At 54.1% G+C, this 17,895-nt stretch overlaps 6 protein-coding genes across 6 annotated transcripts; 1 reads left to right on the forward strand and 5 right to left on the reverse strand.

The window, feature by feature from the left end:
* Nucleotides 1-1,321: 1,321 nt before the first annotated feature.
* Nucleotides 1,322-2,167, reverse strand: PSV08DRAFT_347280 (uncharacterized protein; the record flags this gene model as incomplete). The annotated part of the gene is made up of 1 exon (XM_014229207.1): nucleotides 1,322-2,167. The coding sequence occupies one exon, from the start codon at nucleotides 2,165-2,167 to the stop codon at nucleotides 1,322-1,324; it is 846 nt and encodes a 281-aa protein (XP_014084682.1).
* Nucleotides 2,168-3,194: 1,027 nt separating this feature from the next.
* PSV08DRAFT_170802 (Alpha/Beta hydrolase protein) lies at nucleotides 3,195-5,075 on the reverse strand (the record flags this gene model as incomplete). The annotated part of the gene is made up of 3 exons (XM_014229206.1): nucleotides 3,195-3,396; nucleotides 3,453-4,795; nucleotides 4,851-5,075. 3 exons carry the CDS (start codon nucleotides 5,073-5,075, stop codon nucleotides 3,195-3,197), a joined length of 1,770 nt encoding a protein of 589 aa, XP_014084681.1.
* A 1,987-nt stretch (nucleotides 5,076-7,062) lies between these two features.
* Nucleotides 7,063-7,891, reverse strand: PSV08DRAFT_358888 (uncharacterized protein). The gene has a single exon (XM_014229205.1). The coding sequence runs from the start codon at nucleotides 7,651-7,653 to the stop codon at nucleotides 7,186-7,188; it is 468 nt and encodes a 155-aa protein (XP_014084680.1). The 5' UTR covers nucleotides 7,654-7,891; the 3' UTR covers nucleotides 7,063-7,185.
* A 177-nt stretch (nucleotides 7,892-8,068) lies between these two features.
* Nucleotides 8,069-9,912, reverse strand: PSV08DRAFT_194802 (TIP49 C-terminus-domain-containing protein). Its single transcript, XM_014229204.2, has 3 exons — nucleotides 9,622-9,912; nucleotides 9,354-9,573; nucleotides 8,069-9,303 (listed from the first exon to the last, which is right to left on the reverse strand). The coding sequence occupies exons 1-3, from the start codon at nucleotides 9,772-9,774 to the stop codon at nucleotides 8,288-8,290; spliced, it is 1,389 nt and encodes a 462-aa protein (XP_014084679.1). The 5' UTR covers nucleotides 9,775-9,912; the 3' UTR covers nucleotides 8,069-8,287.
* A 1,020-nt stretch (nucleotides 9,913-10,932) lies between these two features.
* Nucleotides 10,933-14,128, reverse strand: PSV08DRAFT_384025 (uncharacterized protein; the record flags this gene model as incomplete). The annotated part of the gene is made up of 3 exons (XM_014229203.2): nucleotides 10,933-11,310; nucleotides 11,359-13,838; nucleotides 13,929-14,128. 3 exons carry the CDS (start codon nucleotides 14,126-14,128, stop codon nucleotides 11,252-11,254), a joined length of 2,739 nt encoding a protein of 912 aa, XP_014084678.1. The 3' UTR covers nucleotides 10,933-11,251.
* A 1,274-nt stretch (nucleotides 14,129-15,402) lies between these two features.
* PSV08DRAFT_358891 (Dip2/Utp12 family-domain-containing protein) lies at nucleotides 15,403-16,977 on the forward strand (the record flags this gene model as incomplete). The annotated part of the gene is made up of 2 exons (XM_014229202.1): nucleotides 15,403-16,136; nucleotides 16,194-16,977. 2 exons carry the CDS (start codon nucleotides 15,403-15,405, stop codon nucleotides 16,735-16,737), a joined length of 1,278 nt encoding a protein of 425 aa, XP_014084677.1. The 3' UTR covers nucleotides 16,738-16,977.
* Nucleotides 16,978-17,895: the final 918 nt, after the last annotated feature.

The following is a 17,895-nucleotide window of genomic DNA, read 5'->3' on the forward strand; positions in this document are numbered from 1 at the left end:
CAGTCCCCTTGTGTGTGTGTGTGTGTGTGTGTTTTTGGTTGGTCAAAACCCACTCACTCCCTAATCTTCATTCATCTATTCTTCTTCTTTTTTTTTTCAAAAAACCATTCATGTCAGAATAACGATTTCCCCCTCTCAATTACAACTTCGCCTTCCCACTCCCACTCCCTCCTCCTTCCTCCCTCCCCTTCAACCCCTCATGCGCCACCCTCACCCCCCTCGTAACAACATAAAACGCCATCCCTGCACTCCGTGTCGAAAACTCCACCTTGGAGCCCACGTGGAAAAACGCAAAGTCCCCCGCGACGAGATGATGCGTGATGCCCGTTGCACAGTCCAGCACGTCAATCTGCCCGCTAAGCACGTACTTGGACTCTTCAAATGTGTAGCTGGCGGGCTTGGCGGGGCCCGCGGTGATTTTGTAGAAGCCAGAGGTTAGGGGCGTGGGGGTTGTCGTGGTGCGCGTGGGGGTGCTGAGTAGTGGGGAAGTGTTGGTGGTTGTGGTTGTAAGGGGGAATGAAGGAGGAATTTTTTTTTCTTACGTGTGGAAATCCGCTACGGTGGCATTGTCGCCTTCGGGTAGGGCGATGAATTCATGGCCTGCGCCTTTGATTATGGTGAGGGGGACGAGGGTATCGGATGAAGACACTTTTTTTTGTGCGAGAGGGATATTTAGTTGGGGGGACTTTTTTTTTTTTGCATATGTAGACTTGGGACAACTCACTCTTTCTTTCTTGTTAGTTCTATTTTCAATTTTGTGGATTAAAGAGGGATTGGGATTGGGAGAATGGAGAGTATAGAAAGTAACATGTACTTTATTATAACAACGATAGATATTTTTGCCAGTGATAGTTATGGTAGGTAATACTTCCCACCCCCCCTCTCCACCTGCAGTGCATGCAATAGTTGCCCTAATCGGGCAAGCCGTGCCTGACTTCCCAGGTCAGGTTAGCCCAGCCGCTCACACAATTTACACAAATGCACCCACCTTTTTCTTAAACCAACTACACAGCAACACATAAGTCAAGCGGGTCGAACATTTGTAATGCAAAAGAAAAAAAAGAAAAAGAAAACAGAATGACCGGGTATACGCGGCGCGAGTACTTTACTTACTACATATCAAGGTTTCAATCCATTGTCGCAGCCAAGTCTGCATATGTCTAACTTTTAACCCCCCATTACTTTACACAGCCCCACCTCCCATGTAAATGCATTCCATATCTTGCACCAGTAATTGCAATTCTCAAACATTTTACCGCGCCCTCCCATAAACGTTCAAAACCCAAGTAACACACAAACACACACACACACACACACCCAATCAATCTCCATCCACTTTCCTCAACAGCGGCATAGACGGCATTTTGCCCAGCCTCTTTGCTGTTGCTGCTGACGCTGCTCCACCCTTCTTCGCACCGGCCACCTCATGCAGCACCTCGCCCTTGCCCGACTTGTGCGGCGCAAGGAAGGTATCAAACGTTATGTTTGGGTTCGGCTGGAAGGAGACTTGGTGGGCTAGGGGGCTGCGCACGCGGGTGGAGGACGAGTCGGAGGGGGGACCCGGGGAGAGCGCGAGGGGGCATATGCGACGGTGGTAGTGGTAGCTGCTTGATGAAGCTCCATGTGTGGGGCGGTGCGAGAAGTAGTCGCTGTTGCTGCTGCTGCTGCTGCTGCTTGGGCGGGGATTACTACTATCTAGTGCGAGGGATGTGCTACAAGGACTCCTTGAGGGCGATGCTAGGAGACCGGCTGGTGAGGAGCTAGTAGAACGGTGGCCGTGAGTCGACTGTGTGTAGGTAGACTCTTGGTATTCCTTGCCAGTGTCAGTTGTAGTAGTCATCTTGATATGCGGTACGCGAAACATTCCACGCACCTTGTCTAGCACCCTGTCTTTCACTTTCGCTTTCGCTTTCGCCTTCGCCATCGCGCGCTGGCTGTATTGTTTGCCATGGTCTATATCTGCAAGTGCTTTCATCTTCTCGACTTTGGGCATTACTTGGGGAATGAGGCTCCTGCGAGACTCGTGATAGCGCACCAGATCCCAGCCTGTCCATTGCTGGAGGTTGTGGTTCTTCTCCCCGTGACTGAGGGCGTGCCTATCCTCTTTCGACAAGGCGGTGGAATAGTAGCGTGGTAGCTTGTGGATGTAGTCTATGGGGAACGCCATGAATGGCAATCGAGACTCGTGGAGTTGTAATCTAGCAAAAGGTTGGTGTTTGTCGTTGTTTGTATAAGAGTTAGCAGTGTTATAAGTCCCGAGTGAAATCAATGAGTGAACATCGAGTGGTGCAAACAAGTCTTGTGAGCCATCACTCTCTCGTGAAGTTATGATATGTCTAGAGGAGGAAGTGGCGTCTAAGGTGCCTGCTGTTTGCAGCCAATCCTCGACTCGACGGTCTTTACTACCCATCCGCTCCAATGCACCTGGTGGGAAAGGCATTGCATCCGACTACTTTTGCTGCATCAAGGAGAGTATTTCCCCAACTTGCACGCACAGAACAAATAAAATTTACATTTTGTAAACCCAAGTAGTCGCCCTGTAAAGTGATACATGTCTGCACAATGTTTGCACAATGATTGCAACATAAAAAAATGGTGCTATTTCAAGCGTGCACAGTATCTAATTCTGGATGCTTTCCGTAAGCACTAGCAGTGTCATCTATGTATTATATGTTCCTCCATTACAGTAGTACCTCACCGCTTTTGGTGAAAAGTGATGCCAAGCTCGGCGATGAACCGCAGCTACTCTACAACGTTCTAAGGACCAACTACTCTTACATCTCGGACAAATGAAAACAAGCTTGTTTGACTTGAAAGTCGTCGTCTTATCCGGCGCCCCGGGTAATTTAATGTAAATCTCTTCTAGCAATGTTTCTTTCATTGCTTTCTCATCGTCTTCCTCCTCATCATTCCGCATACTCTCGACGCAAAACATCGATTCCAGCAGTTGAGTGTGACTCTTAACCGATGTATACAATCTTGTTGTCGTACCAGACAATAATCATGGTCTTCTCTTGGTGCGTCTACGAATGGTCGGGTGCAGTAAAGTCTTCATGTGGACTCTGCAGATCCGAATTGGGGGTGGAGGTGGGCCATATGCTCAAGGGAGAGGCGTGGATTTGTAATCCAAAATGCACTGACGATTGAGTCGTACGGTATTAATAGGGTATATTATTATCGCAATCCGCGTGAGTTCAAATTATGATCCACTGGAGCGAGGCCAGTGTAATAGAAGCAAAAATCAAAGATGTTAGTGAAAATGGTGCGTTCCGGATTCCATATGAGTGGGCGGGAGGTGAGGAGGGGGAGCCGGAAGAAGAGCCAGTGGAAGCGGCAGGGGAAGAAGGGGAAGATGGACTGGCAGATGGAGAAGAGTTATCGCCGTTGGCTGTGGGTCTGTAACGTCCGTTAGCGTTTGCGTTTCCCAGAAAACAAACATGACAACGACTTACTGTTTCAAGTGGAGGCCTAGATTATCAACTTCATCACATCTCTTCTGCTCCACTTCGGGGACTTTTTCCATGGCCACGTTGTTGTCATCGTTGAAAACCAATCTCTCCGGATCCTTGGCATCATATGGTTTCCAATCAGGACTCTTCAACTCAGAGCCTTTCTTGACAAGGAACTCTGCCGTAAACTTGTTGGGATCATAGCTCCTGATGAACGACGCCCAGTAGGCTTGAACAAACACACCAGCAGCAGAGGTAGCATTGTTCCAGATGGGCAACAACTCGCCAACGTGCAACGCTGCTCCAACGTTCCACCTGTAGTGCCATGTAGAGTGCTCTTTATCGCTAGAAAACGTAGCAGAAATGTTGAGTCCAGGACAGTCGTATCGAATTGCGCCATAGATGTCAGCCGTGACTGCTCTCCAGCCGTTGGTGTTGCCCGCGGCAATATCAGTTTCAGAGCCCCAAATCCGAGAGATGGCGCTCCACTTCATGCCGGGGTAGTTATCAATCAAGAAGCTTTCTGCCTTTGCTAGCGAGACAACGTTCTGGGGTGTGAAGATGACGCCGTCGTGCGTGGCGGTGCCGAAAATTGTGGGTACGTGGACGTAGTGACCAGCCTTTAGTTCGTTAAACGTGAAGTCCTTGATGAAATCGCCGTCAATTGTGGGGTTCCAGAAGTATATAGGCGGACCACTGCCGCCAGGAAAGGGCTCCTGTAGTGAGCGCACAGCGTTCTGGAACTGGACAGTATCCATGTTGGCCATGCAGTTGAGGTCCTTGCAGCCTGTTTGGCGAAGCAGTTCGTTGTATTGCCATTGGCTATCCTTGACGTCACGTAGAGATGGGAAAGCTGCCGACTCGGCAGCAGCAGCATGGAAGAGACCATCGTCCCGACCGCCATAGGCTGTAAGTTGGAATACGACTGAGCCTCCACCAGCGCTTGCGCCTCCAATCGTCACATGGTTAGGATCACCTCCGAATTGCTTGATGTGAGCTTGTACCCATTTGAGGGCTTGTCTCTGATCTTTGAGTCCGTTGTTCAAGCTGAACTTCTGGTCTGCCGCAATCTCATCAGAAGCCAAGAAACCATATGGACCCACACGGTAGTTGAAGTTTACGACGACCATCCCATTGTCAGCTGCGTCAATCAGGTCTGCGCCATTGTAGTTTGCGTTGCCGTTCATGCTGAAGCCACCGCCTTGGATGAAGACAAAGACGGGTAGATTGCTTGTGTCATTTGCTGTGCCGGGTGAGAAGACATTAACAAAGAGGCAATCTTCAGCATGAGTTCCTCCTGTCTCAGAGTTGAGGACGCTTCTGGTTCCGATGCACAAGGGTCCAAACTATCGCTCTGTCAGCTTGCCTGTCAGAATACCATGTAATAATATGATTGCGTACCGATGACGCATCTACGGTGCCGTTTTCCTTGACTGGATCTTGTGGAGCAGCGAATCGTAGACCCTCTTGAAGCGAGGGGCTGCGGGCAAATCGCATGCCAGCCCAGCGCATGACGCCATTGCCGATACTTTTTCCGCGGTACTTTGCATATCCAAGATCGACGACTTCGTCTAGGGCAAGGGCACTGTGGAGGAAGAAGGCCACACAAAGCAATAGGCGCAACATTGTTGTTCTTGCTGGTGCTGTTGCTACTGCTGTTGCGGTGCGAAGAAGGGAGCGAGGCCAGTCAAAAGACAAAGGATATACCTCAGATAAGGTGCCCGTGTTCGGCGATATCCTTGCCAATGATGCCGAATAGACGCGGGTCCCCCGGAATGGTGACGATGCTATAATGCAGGGGGGACTAGGAGTTGTAGATCTTTCTAGATAGGAGAGAAGGGACAGCCAAAAAAGAAAGCGGGTGTCAGCATCAGAGGGTCATATAGGGGAACTGTGACCAAGAGACTGGTTGTGACCGATGCGTTAGCAAACCATGGGCGGGGCGTGAGAATTGACATGGACGCTCTAGCGAATGCAACATACCATGGGCACGGATTGTTTTGATACTGGCGTTGGCACACACGAACACGAGGGTGGCTGAGCCGATGACTTTGTAGTCGGCTGCAGATGGGCAAGCAATGGACGTTAATGGACAAGTCGAGGCACTTGTACGCAGCTCCGCTAATGCAAAACGGTGCATCTTGTCAAGGCAGTTCCTGTCGTGGCGGCACCGCGCTAACCCGCGATGCCGGAATCCAGGAGCCAGACCCGGGTGGTTGTGAGCTGTTGTGACAAGGCGGTTTGTTGCGCGTTGTGTGCATGAGGCTGAAGCGGCCAGGCACTCCTGGGTTAGGCGCTGCAGGGTCGATGGTGTCAGGCTAGGATAAAGTCCCGACGACGAATAGCGTGAGCTGACAGTTCAATTACACCGAGAAAACACCACGAGCACCAACGAGAGCCCGAGATGCGTATAATGCACAGTCAGACGAATACTACTAGAGCACACATCCGTAATGAACACGGTTTGGGTGTGTGTCAAGAGCCCGAGGATTCAATAGTTCTTGCCCATGTTCTAGCGGCTCTCAGGGGGGGGGGGGGGAAGCGGATAATCTACATAGTAGATGAGAGGGAGGAAGACACGCATTAGCTACTTAGTGCCTACCCCGAGGGCAGATAGTGGGAGAGATCTGCAGCAGACGGCTGGCAAAGACTCTGGCTGGCTGCTGTGGGCACCATGTGGGACCTGCAGCCCAAGTCGCGACCTGAAGCAAAAACATGATCGCTCCAGGGATGGGAATGCTGGCGAGACGAGTAGAGTGTTTCGCCAATTTGCACATGGCGAGTGCTGCCGGGCTGCCTGAAACGTAACAGGACCGCGCAGGCATCTGCGTGCGGGTATAGATGCCATTTCCAGGGTGCAAAGCGGTGCTGGTATACACGCGCCCGAAAGCCGAAGCAGCCGAGAGATGAGAGAGGGCGTGTGGACGGGCGGGTCGTATGCAAGTAAGTAGTATGTGTGCGTGCGTGAGAGAGAAAGAGGCTTTCGTGGACCCCGGAAAGCGAAAGGGGGCACGGGCCCAGGCCATCCTGGTTAGGCAGCCACTGTGCCACTAGTCAATGCTTAGCCACGGCTTGACGCTGCGCCACAAGGCCTTCTCTGCCTCGCCTCCATCCCCCCATGCCGCTATCATGAAACGGGCGCGCATGTCAGACTCGCCGGGCGCGCCCATTCGTCCTCGAGGCATGATCCAAGCAGTCTGGGGTCGAGTAAATCGCTCTCTTCAAAGCGCCATCCTTGCGCACAAGATGCCATAGTGTGTTGACCATGCATCCCCCGCCCAAGCAACGCGCCGGCTATAGTCTCTTGCTCGTCTATCTGTCGGCAGGCACCCCAAAATAACTTCTCGTCTACTTACTTACCTACTCGACCCTCGTCTGGAACGCCCCGTTCCCGAAGCATTTCCCGCTCTCGTGTCCACGTTCTGGAACTCGCTCTTCTACTCGCCGCCACGTCATTCGCCCCTGCGTACGGGCTCTCGTGTATGCAGCCCACACGTGCATTTCCACCTCACGCTGCTCTGATGGTTGACCCTTTTCACTCTTCCGCACGGACATCTATGTACGCTTTTGATCTGCGACCATCTCACCGTGTGACTCAGCCTGGCATTGCTCCCAACCAAGCATAACAATAACTTTATCGACTAGTTAATTGATACTACGCTTACTTACTATATCTACTGACTTCCTGCACGTCGCGTCAAGCGTCCCATCTTCCATCCTTCATGCTTTTGCGCGATTAAAAGTCAGTCACCCTTCCGTTGTAGCTCCAGTCGCTGGCGTGTCCCCATCTCAATGGTTCATTCTTTGGTCCCCCCACCTCTCCAGTCTTGGGATTGACATCGCCCTCAAACTCTGGCGGTGCGCCTCTTCGCATGTTGGGGTGAAACTCTTCTCCCTTTTTGATCTCTTTGCCGTTCTCGAACCTAATCTCTGGCTCTGCTGATGAGTCGGGCGACTGATTGATTTGCATGCGAATGTTTGCTTTGGACGACGGCGCTGCTTCTTCCTCGCTCCCTCTGGGCGTGCTAAAGGCACCGGTGCTTTGTTTCTGCAGCTTCTCGAACATTTCTTGCTCCTCCTTGGGCAGGCGTGGGGGCGAAGGTCCAGAGCCAAACGGTGACTGTGCGGCGCGTGCAGACATGCCAAACGACCGCCTGGACAGCTGCCGAGGTAGGCGCACCAAGACGCGCATCGCGGTAGACATTATGGTAGGTGGTGAGGCGGGTATGGTTCGATCTTTGCGACAATAGTGACTTGCACCGAGTTTCTTGATATATATGTATGTACGTATAGCCGGTCGTGGTTGCGATGAGGCAAAAAGGCAAACAGCTTTTGTTCATGTAGCTTTGGGCATGTAGCCGACGGAACCAATCGGAACCCGTTGAGTGGCAACGGAAGTCGTATGTCTTTGGCAGAACCTGTTCTTGCCATCTGAACTCCTTCCGTAATACCCCGATAGTCTGAACGGTCCCTACATACGTATTACTGTCGTGTGCAATCACAGTTCGAGCATATCCCTGTCTGTAGATCTAGCGTCCGCTTCTATGACATGTTCTCTAATTATTCACATCATTATTCAGATCAAGTCGTACCCAGTCACCCTTGCAAGTCGGCATCTCCACCAGTAACGTGCTTGAATCAACATCTACCAACACCGTGCTTCTTTGGTAGGCCATGGGTACAACTCATGTGCCATAACATCGTATTATCCAGTGCAAATATCGTCTAGCCTTTTGATAATAGTATAAAACAAACAAACACTGCTCCCTATGACTGAGGAACGCCTACCGTCCTCTGCATCCAAACGCCGGGCTATTGTACAGACTACAACATAGCACCTACGAGATATACCCACTTGCCTGCCCCAATGCCTCTGCACTTCTTCGTGCATCCAAAAACAAATCCTGGCACTCCTCTACGTCCTCAACCTCAATCTGCTTGTTCGGCCGTCCATTCACCTCGGCCAATACGCTGGCAGGCGCTAGCAATTGCAGCGCATATCGCAGACTGATCTTCTCGCCCAATGAGCTGACCTTGTCCTTTGCCGCTGGCGACATGTTGAGCTTCTCCGTCGTAATGCGCGTCGTGATGATGGAGCTAATTTCTGCCGGGCTGTACGGATGTGTGGGAATGATGAGGAGTCGCGCAAGTAAATCCGTTGGGATGCCATGGGCCGAAGGAGGCAGGTTTGTACCGCCGCGAATGTGCGTGTTGCCACGGTTCGAGGCAAGAATAACGAGAGGCGACAGGGGCGACTCGAGCGCGCGGTTGAGAAAGGTGAAAGCCTCAAGGTCAAGCATGTGAACCTCATCAATGAAGAGAACACCAGGTACTAGGTCTGCGATTCCCTGGTCGATGTACCTGTTGACAACCTTGTTGATCTCTAACCGCAGCTTCTCTGTAATCTCCGTCTTCTTTGGCTTCATGAGCTGACCCATCATGCTCATAATGTCCTGACCTCCCTGCGGCCGTGCATTTGCAACGTCCAAGTCGTGTAGGGTAACGTCTTGGACAATTTCCTTCTTCTTGTGCACATCGCCCTTTGGTATAGGCACATACTCCTCTGCTTCGAGATCGAACTCGGTCGCGTAAGCATCCGATCGCCCAACGCGCTTCACAGCGCCAGTGTTGGCTTCAATGTAGATGACGTCGCCCAAGCGCACGCGCTCCTTCTGTATGGCCTCGTAGATGGATGGATCGAGTCGCAGTTTCTTTGTGCCCTTGGCAGACTTGAGAGTGATGAGGAGATGGGAGATGGTGCGGCCGTAGCCTCCGAGTGGATTCTCGGCTTCCTCTGGGGTGAGCTCGGTCACTTCACCTTCGTAAACTTCCTTTGTTTCCTTGACACGCAGACCTGTGGCTGAGTGTTAGTTTGGTTGGAGGAAGAGGGAAAGGAATGCGCACCGATGGCCCTTCTGAAGTTCTCCATAAGCGCCTCTGTCTTCTTAACCTCTGCAGAGTAGATCTCACTACCGACAATAGGGCAGAAGGGGACCTTTGTGCCGAGTTCCTGGCTTACGGCCAATGCCAGTGCGGTCTTGCCCGTTCCCGGTCCACCTGCGAGCAGCACAGCTCTACCAGACATCTTCTTTGCCTTGACAAGGTCGACGACTAGACCGCATGCCTGGGCGGGTTAGCGCCAAGATGGAGTAAACAGCGAGCCATCAAGTACCTCTCGAGCTGCAGCCTGGCCGACGAAGCCTCCGGCTGAGGGTGTCGCACGCCCATCACTTGACAGGCCTAGGCCTTTGATGTGGGAATGCGCCGCGGTTCTTGAGGAGCGATCATGTGTGCTCTTAACTTCGCTGACCGGCACCGTTGTCATTTTGGCAGTCGCAGACACTCAATTATGTTGTATGTGAAACGGGTATACTGAAACAAGGACGAGTGTAGGTTGAACGGAGGGTGAGGGGGTGGCGTGAAGGGTGGGTGTAGCTGGGCGCGTCGTGTTTGGCGTGTCTATGGAGCTCGAAGTTTTGGGCGAAACATGGGCAGTTCGCGAAAGGGCACAGCTAGCGCGCCGACCGCTCAGCACTCGCACGCACACACTCAAGTCAGGGCGCCCGCTGATTCCCCACCCTCCACCTCCGCTTGCAGAGACAGAACAGCCACTATTCCCGGACAACACCTTCTTTCTCACTCTCCCTTTTCCTCCCTCACTACATTGCAGCGTGTGCTTTGCTTGGATTGTCCAGGCTATCGCCCCTGCTTCTCCTAACCTAACTTTGTTTTCTGCATGCGTCCCCGACTGTCGAGACTACGTCCCTCTTCCTGGCGCGGCTTGTCCGCTGCCGTCACACGACGCTTACACGATGCATATGCGGAGCCAGCGACAAGGCGTACAGTATCTGGTTCCCCCACTCTCTTAGGATGCACTCCTCATGCACAGCGCTACACACGACCGTCCTGAGGGACTGGCCTTTGCACCACCCCGTAACCCCTCGGTACTGGCTTGCCTGATCAACCACCGGCTAGTACTACTGCCTCGCCCCCTGAAGAGACGCTCATGCAGGCATCCAACGCATCCAACCACGAGCAGTAAAGCAATACACGACAATTGCTACACACGGCCTTTCTCTACGTCACTCGCTCACCCTCTACACACATACGTCGGCATCTCTCCCCTATCCTCGGCCTGTCGACCCCGTCCTTGGGTACGACCCAGCTTCGAGTACTCAACAAGACAAAGGCCCGACTGAAGAAGCACGCAACATCACGCACCAATGAACACGGCAACAGACGCATTGGACAAATTATCTGCAAATTATCTGCATTTTGTTTTGGCTGCCAACCTCGCGCAGCGTATTCATACAGCAAAAAGACTACTCGAAATGTCCTCCGTCTTTACAACCACACCACGCCAAATGCTGGGTACAGCGAGCAGCCCATGTCCTCAACTAGATGGACCAGCGCAAAAGATAAACCTCGTCGTCACTCGTAATCCATTGTCGGCATGGGTACCATCATCAAGGTACCGCTAAGGGGGGGGGGGGGGATCTGGTCGCGAAGAGAATACTATACAAACGTTGTGTATGTGGGTATGAGAAGGGTGACGTGCAAATGGGTGAGTGAATGAGGACGCGCAGATATTAAAGCACGCACTAACATTCCGCTTCAGCCCTTGGTAGTCCGTGGCGATACCTGATCGACCGCACCAAGAAGCTCAAGGCTGTTCATTCATACAGGGAAGAGAAGGGATGAAGCTGGACCAATCATCGAACACACGCAGGGCAGAACAGGGGTAGGGCAGAGCATGGCAGGCGAGCAAGTCACGCGGAAACAAGAGGGTGTGCCGAAGAGGTTTACTCTTCTTCGCTTTCAGAGCCGCTCGACTCATCGTCGTCGCTGGATGCATCGTGCACTGCATAGGTTAGTGGATGATTGCCTGGATCAAGCACTGACAACTTACCAGGTGGAGACTGGCTGGATCCCGATGCACCGCCCTGGAACGACTGCAACTTCTCCTGGATCTTGCGCATGTTGTCTTCCTGCTCTGACTTGCCCATGGGCTTGTTCTTCTTGGGCCGGCTCGCCGTCTGCTTCGATACTGGTCTTGGTGGCTCGAAATCGTCATCGGCTACCGCACCTCCTTTCGGACCGCGCAGAGACTTGATGAACTTCAACAGCTCTCTAAGCGTGTCGTCATTGATTTCGTCCATGTCAAGCTCCATCTCGTCGTCATTGACACTAGCAAGGTGCGGGCATCCATTTCGGATAATCTGCACTGCTCGATGCATCTCGGCATCTCCAAGAGTGCTAATACTTTCGGAAATCTCCTGCTTCTGGGCAAAGCTGAGAGGTGCAGGTGCCTTTGCCTTCTTCACCGGCGCGCTCTTGATGGGCTTGGCTGGAGGTGGCACCGCCAGAGGCAGGCTCTTCCTCTTTGCAGATTGCCCGGTGCCCTTCTTCTTCTTGCCAGGCAGCTTGGGCGAGGCACGCTTGGCGCCCGTTTGCTGTTGCAGTAGCTGCTGGGCAGTCGCATTCAGGGCAGCAATTTGCTGCTGGATAGCAATAAACTGGGCCTGGGCTTGCGCAGTAGCTGGATCTATCTCCTCATCCTCTTCGTCCTCGTCGTCTTCCTCGTCAGAGTAGAGATCGCTTGGAGAATGCTCGGGAGGAGGTGCATGCTGGGCGAGCCAGTCTGCCTTTTCCTTCCACAGGCTCTCAAAGAGTTCCTCGAGCTTGTGGCCCATCTGGTTGACAGCGTCACCTTCGGGGTTGAACTTGTAGCAGTTTTGGAACACGAGCTGAGCATCGGCATAAAAGTCCTTTGCACTCTGGTAGACACCGTTCTTGAGGTTCTTCTCAATGGTGCCAAAGTCCATGGGCTTCTTGATGATTTTGAGATACGAAGGGATGTTGAGAGCGACAGGGTCTACCGGAGAGGTAAAGGGGTAAGTAAGAGTGCTGTACTTTGGCTTCATAAGCTCGGTGATCACAGATTCGCAGAATTTGAGCTCCTGCTGGAACTTCTTCCTTCTCGGCTTTGCATTCGAGTAGGGCAGGTCTTTGGAGGGCCTGTGGATCTCGCGCTTTGGTCGACCATCTGTAGTAGATGAATCACGACGAATTAGCGGAGTGCCATCTTGTTGCAGTGGCCAAGCAGCCTGCGGTGATGTGGCAGCTGGCGTAGGGACGGCGGGAGACTTGACGTTGGGCGGTGCAACGCGTGACTCACGCCTGGCCTTTTGCGCAGTGTTGACTGACGGCTTCTTGGCCTTTGCTGGCTTGGGCGGCTCTTCAGCAGCAGCGCCGCGAGGCATCTTACCCATACCCTTCAAGAAGTAGGCGCGCAGATTGTATCCGGCCTGCGTGACTGGGTGCTGTTTGTTGTTGAATAGCTCACTGTTGGTAATCATTTGATCAAGATCTGCCATAAAGTCCCTCACGTACTTGTACTTTTTCTCCTTCAACTTGGCCTCCATGGTGGTCAAATCCATAGGGTGCTTGACAACGTCATAGTAGGTTGGGATGTTGAGCGCTACGGGGTCAACAGGATCCTTGAACGCTAGTGAGACCTTGATCTTTTTAGTATTCCGTATCCGTTCAAGCAAGAATTTGCTCTGGGCTTCGGTCAAGGGCGTGGTCGGCCATTCCTCCCAATCGACTGCCTTGTGGACGCCGGAGGCTTCTTGTGCAGACTCCGATGCTGGGCCCGGGGTAGCGCTGTTGCCGTTGGTCTGCTCGGGCTGGCTTGGCAGTGCGGATGGCTTGACTTCGGCCTGGGGGGCCGTTTCGTCATCCGTCTTTGTGCGCTTTGCGTCAGGAACATCATCGTCATCGTCTTCGCGCGGGCGGACTTTGCCGGACAATGGCGCATCTTCCATCTCGCGGTCTACAATCGCCGGTGATTGTGTTGATGGGGCAGGCGCAGTAGCGTCATCCGCACTCGTGTGGATTTTCAAGTCATCCATGGGTTTTGTCGGCGCGCCAGAAGACTCGCCAAGGGTGGGCTCGGGTGCGTCGGCAGAAGTGTCCATGCTTTCTGGAGCCGGTTCCTCTTGCTTGGGCGAGATCTGCGTCTCGGGTACTTGTTGGGTGCTGTCGCTTGTTGCCTGGGTGTCTGTAGGCGGTTGTGGAGCTGGTGCCGGCTCGTCGCGCACGTCCGATGTAGGCGCCTCAACGGCGTTTGTCACAGTCGCACTAATGTCCGAGTCGCCAAACAGCGAGTTGATATCTGGCTGGCTGTCTGGCAGATACTGTGCGATGCCATCGATTCCAGATGAGACGTTGGTCGTGGGCTCGATGGCAGACTCGATGGCAGGCTCATTGGCAGGCGCTGACGTGTCGGGGGCTGCGTGATTGCCGTTTAGGGTTGGTTTCGGTTGGGCCGGGTCGTCGGCGACTTTGCCATTGGTTTGTGGGTCGTCAAAAAGGACGTCGTGCACGCTGCCAGGCATTAATGGACATTGCGCAAGGGGAAGGAGGGAGGGGGGGAGGCAGGCAGGCAGGCGCAAGGCTGCGCAGAGGGTGACTTACCCATTTGTTTCAGTGTCGACTGCCATGGCGTCTGCCGGCGCAAAAGCGCTCACCTTCAGGTCCAAGGAAGTTTTGTCGACAGCAGGCGAGGTCATTACTGCCATAGGGCCATGAAAGAGAAAGTCGGATTTGCGCGCGGCTGACAGGGAAGCAGGACTGCCTGGGGGCGTTGCCAATCTGGGGCTGTTAGCGACAGCCATTGCATGCGCGTGCGCGACTACGCACTAGACGCGTAACCAGTGAGCGAGAGGGGAGGCAGGGCGACGGTAGAAGGGCAGAGTACAGTGTGATGTGCAATGTCGGCGCGCGGGCAGCAGAGGTGGGGCGGGGGTGTGCGACTAGCGTGGGGAGCAACGCGAGCAACAACAGAGGGGCAGCACGACAAGCATATATGTTGGGGAGGCTGAAACGCACGTGACTACGTACCAAGTGGCGGCGGCGAGACGGTGAAGAGGCGGCGGTCGGGGCTAAGCCGGACGTTGTGCAGCGGCCAATGAGCCTCTGCGAAGGCCGACGCGTCGGGCGTGGGGCGCTCAGCGGATGGGTCGAGGTGAAGGCGAGGGCGGGCGGACTTTGGTTCTGAGGCAGCGACAAGCGTGGGAGCGGAGCAGCGGGCGCAGGCACAGGCACAGGCACAAGCACGTCCAACACCACAATGGCGGGCGATGGAGGATGCGCAGGGATGGTGAGGACTAGCGCGGTGCAGGCGCAGGTTGGGTGCAGGCCGGCCGGGGGGGCGAGGAGGGATTCAAGTCGCAAGTATTACAGTGGTGTGCGTGGTCGTGGAGGCCGTGGTGGTGGGCAGGTGGGCGCGGGCAGCGTGGGCGAGGGGTGCGAGTGTGGCGGGGTGCGAGTAAGGCTAGGGTGATGGGGAGCAGGCGCGTAGTGATTGGAGGCAGATCAGGACAATGGACGCAAGAACGTCGAAGACAGACGCGAGAGGAGAGGCATTGGGGTTAAGTAGCCCGGCCCTTCCATCTCCGAGCCAAGCCCTGCCGGAGCCCCTGACCTGCCACTAACCTGGACGGGGTACGTGTCCTTGCCGGCCATTGCACCACCACCCTCTGCCTCTGCCTCGCTGCCTCTCTGCCTCTGCCTCCAGCCTGCCGCCCTGCCGCCCCGCACCCGCTGCATCGACCGCTGCGTGTGCGCGCCGCTGCACCACCCCTCTGCCCGCCCTCTGCTGCTGCCCACGCGCCGACGACGCTGCGACACTTGGTGCTGCTGCTGCCCGCGCCGTGGAGCGTTGCCATCAACCATCCGTGGGCCAGCTCTTCACCGTACCATGATCCCTGTCGCCGAGGCCCGTGCGTGCAGGGGTCGCTAATGCGCTCTTTCCAAATTTTTTGCGACCACTTGCATCTCTGCGCGTGCTGCTCCAGCCTGACAGCACCACGGCCTTGTCGACCTCTCGTCTTCCTCGCTGCCACGCTCCAACCACGCCGCCTGCTCCCCCATCAAGAGCCCCTTCACAATGCCTGCCGCTCTCTCAGCCCCCCGCCCGCGCGACCGCGCCCCGCCCGCGAAGAAGGCAAAGTTGGCCCAGCCGCATCCCTCTGCCACAGCCCGCCAGCATGGCCTCAAGGCGCTAGCTGGCGGCAGCACGGCCAAGCCCACGGCCAAAACCATCGGCCTCAAGAATTCGCGCGCTGAAAAGGTCGACGACTCCACGGCTGCCATCCAAGGACCTGCCGATGCCCACATGGCAGATGCGGACGTCATTGAAATCAGCAGCGCCGACGAGCAGAGCGATGACGATTCCGATGATGCGCACGGCCACTCCGCACACACCAGCATCGACCAAGACACGACCGCCCCCAATGCCGCCGCAGATGAAGACAATGAAGACGTTACCTTCGGCGACCGCTTGCGTGCAGAGGCTCCCGAGCCCGTGCAAGAGTCGCGCATCATTAGCGTCGAGGATGCTTTCGAGCCAAACCCAGAGCGCACCGTAGCTGCGACAAAAGACCGCCCGCTTGCGCCGCCCAATGCAAACTCTCTCGGCACCGTCCTCACCCAGGCGTTGCGCACAAACGACAAGGAGCTTCTCGATTCCTGTCTGCAGGTCGTCGATGTAGAATCGGTATATGCCACCGTAGAACGGCTGCCATCGCCCCTCGTAGGAACACTGTTGCAGAGATTGGCCGAGCGCCTGCATCGGAGCCCTGGTCGTGCAGGCATGCTGATGGCCTGGGTGCAGTGGTCACTGTAAGCTTTCGCAAGTCCACTGCACATAAGACACACGCTGACTCTAATCTTACACAGCGCCGCCCACGGTGGATATCTGGCATCGCAGCCGCAAATCGTCAAGCAACTCACCGCACTCAACAAAGTACTCAAGGAGCGCTCGAGCGGCCTGATGCCTCTCATGTCGCTAAAGGGCCGTCTGGACATGCTTCAGGCCCAACTCGACCTAAGGAAACGAAACCAAGCCGCCAAGGACGATGCCGACGAGGCCCTCATCTACGTCGAAGGTCAGGATGACTATGTCTCCGACGACGAGTCGGTTGAGGGACCCACTGCGACACCAAAAAGATTGCGCGCAGAGATGGATGACGACGAGGACAGTTCTTCGGACGAAATGGGCTTGAATATGGAAATGGATGACGTTTCAGACGAGGACAGCGAAGGTTCGGATGACGATCTCATTGATGACGAGGCCGAAGAAACGGACGACGACGAAGGCGAGGACATGTCAGACCCCATGAGCGACGGCATGGATGATGGTGGTGCCTCTGAAAGCGAGGATGAATCTAAGCCAGAGCGACGGTCTACAGCCGCAAGGGCTGGCCTGAAAAGCCGGCGTTGATCTCTCGAACCCGAGCTTCGATTTTCTCATGTAATTCACCGCAGACTACCCATCACTGCGTGATGCTTCTGCCTACCCAAAATGGAGTTTGACATATACGGCGTTATTTACAGAGGCGTGCTTTCTTGCCTATGACATTTCACTCTAGTTTCCAATGTCTACATCTATAGACACGATTCTTTTGCACAGCGCTAAATAGACGGCTTTGCATATCGGTTATACTATTTTCCGAGCCGCAGTCTCGAATCTTCGTCATGGTCCTGACGCTTATCAAGTGATAGTACCACAAATCAACGGTATCACTAGAGAGGGGTCATGTGATGTCAGATTTCTGTCTAATAGGCCGGCCGATTCAAGAGTAGGCAGTACTCGTACTTGACAGAGAATTGTGTGAATCCCTGGCACCTGGCACCTGGCACCTACGACGCACCCAAAGACAAAACGGTTCTACACTGCAGACGTATGGAAGATTCCGTACGCATCTAAGCAAAGCGACAGTATACGCCACGTTCTCTTCTATGGTTTGCGGAGCTGCTAGAGCAATTACGTCTTTAGTCGAGGCAGTAACGCCAAGGAACACACTTCAGCTGCGCATAGAGACATTGTCCAATCAGCGGCCTCCACTGAAGCTTAACTTGCTCCCTGCAGCGCGTTCTCGCTTATCTTCAAGACTAATCACCACGTTGCCGTTCTCCGATGCCTATCTTGATCCAGGCCTTTCGGCCGCCCGTGAATTGACCGCTTTGCTAAGCCCAAATTGCTCTCACCGCATTCTGCGGCATTTTTTGCTTACTAGCCGCCCATACTTGTGATATCACGTGATGGTATCTGTAATCCAGCATGCAATTCTCGAAATCAGCTGCTTCCCTCGCTCACTGTTTTTTTCCTTCGCAGAGGTTACGATGATTCATACACTTAGTAGAGATTCATTTTGTTAACAGAAGAAGATTGCTCCACACAACATCAACGTAGTTGGCAATATTCGTTAGCATATCTAGTCATTCCACATATGCTCAATATCCTCGACTACAAGATCTGGTCTCTTGCCATATACAATTCATTATTTATTTTCAGTAGTGACTCTCAAGTGCAATGTGTGTCGACTTGTGTGCTCTGACATGCCGTGTTCTTTTGTACAGACCCGAGTGTTTCTTTGTT

This window comes from Bipolaris maydis (genome assembly GCF_028858645.1).
Source record: "Bipolaris maydis strain C4 unplaced genomic scaffold PSV08scaffold_2, whole genome shotgun sequence".
Lineage (NCBI taxonomy): Eukaryota > Fungi > Ascomycota > Dothideomycetes > Pleosporales > Pleosporaceae > Bipolaris > Bipolaris maydis.

What these genes read in the sequence shown, in the direction of transcription:
- PSV08DRAFT_358888 (XM_014229205.1), bottom strand. Translation starts at nt 7,653, where the DNA reads ATGTCTACCGCGATGCGCGTCTTGGTGCGCCTACCTCGGCAGCTGTCC.
- PSV08DRAFT_194802 (XM_014229204.2), bottom strand. Translation starts at nt 9,774, where the DNA reads ATGACAACGGTGCCGGTCAGCGAAGTTAAGAGCACACATGATCGCTCC. An exon ending in GCCAGGCTGCAGCTCGAGAG is followed by an intron (nt 9,574 to 9,621) that starts GTACTTGATGGC and finishes TAACCCGCCCAG; the next exon opens with GCATGCGGTCTAGTCGTCGA. An exon ending in GAACTTCAGAAGGGCCATCG is followed by an intron (nt 9,304 to 9,353) that starts GTGCGCATTCCT and finishes ACTCAGCCACAG; the next exon opens with GTCTGCGTGTCAAGGAAACA.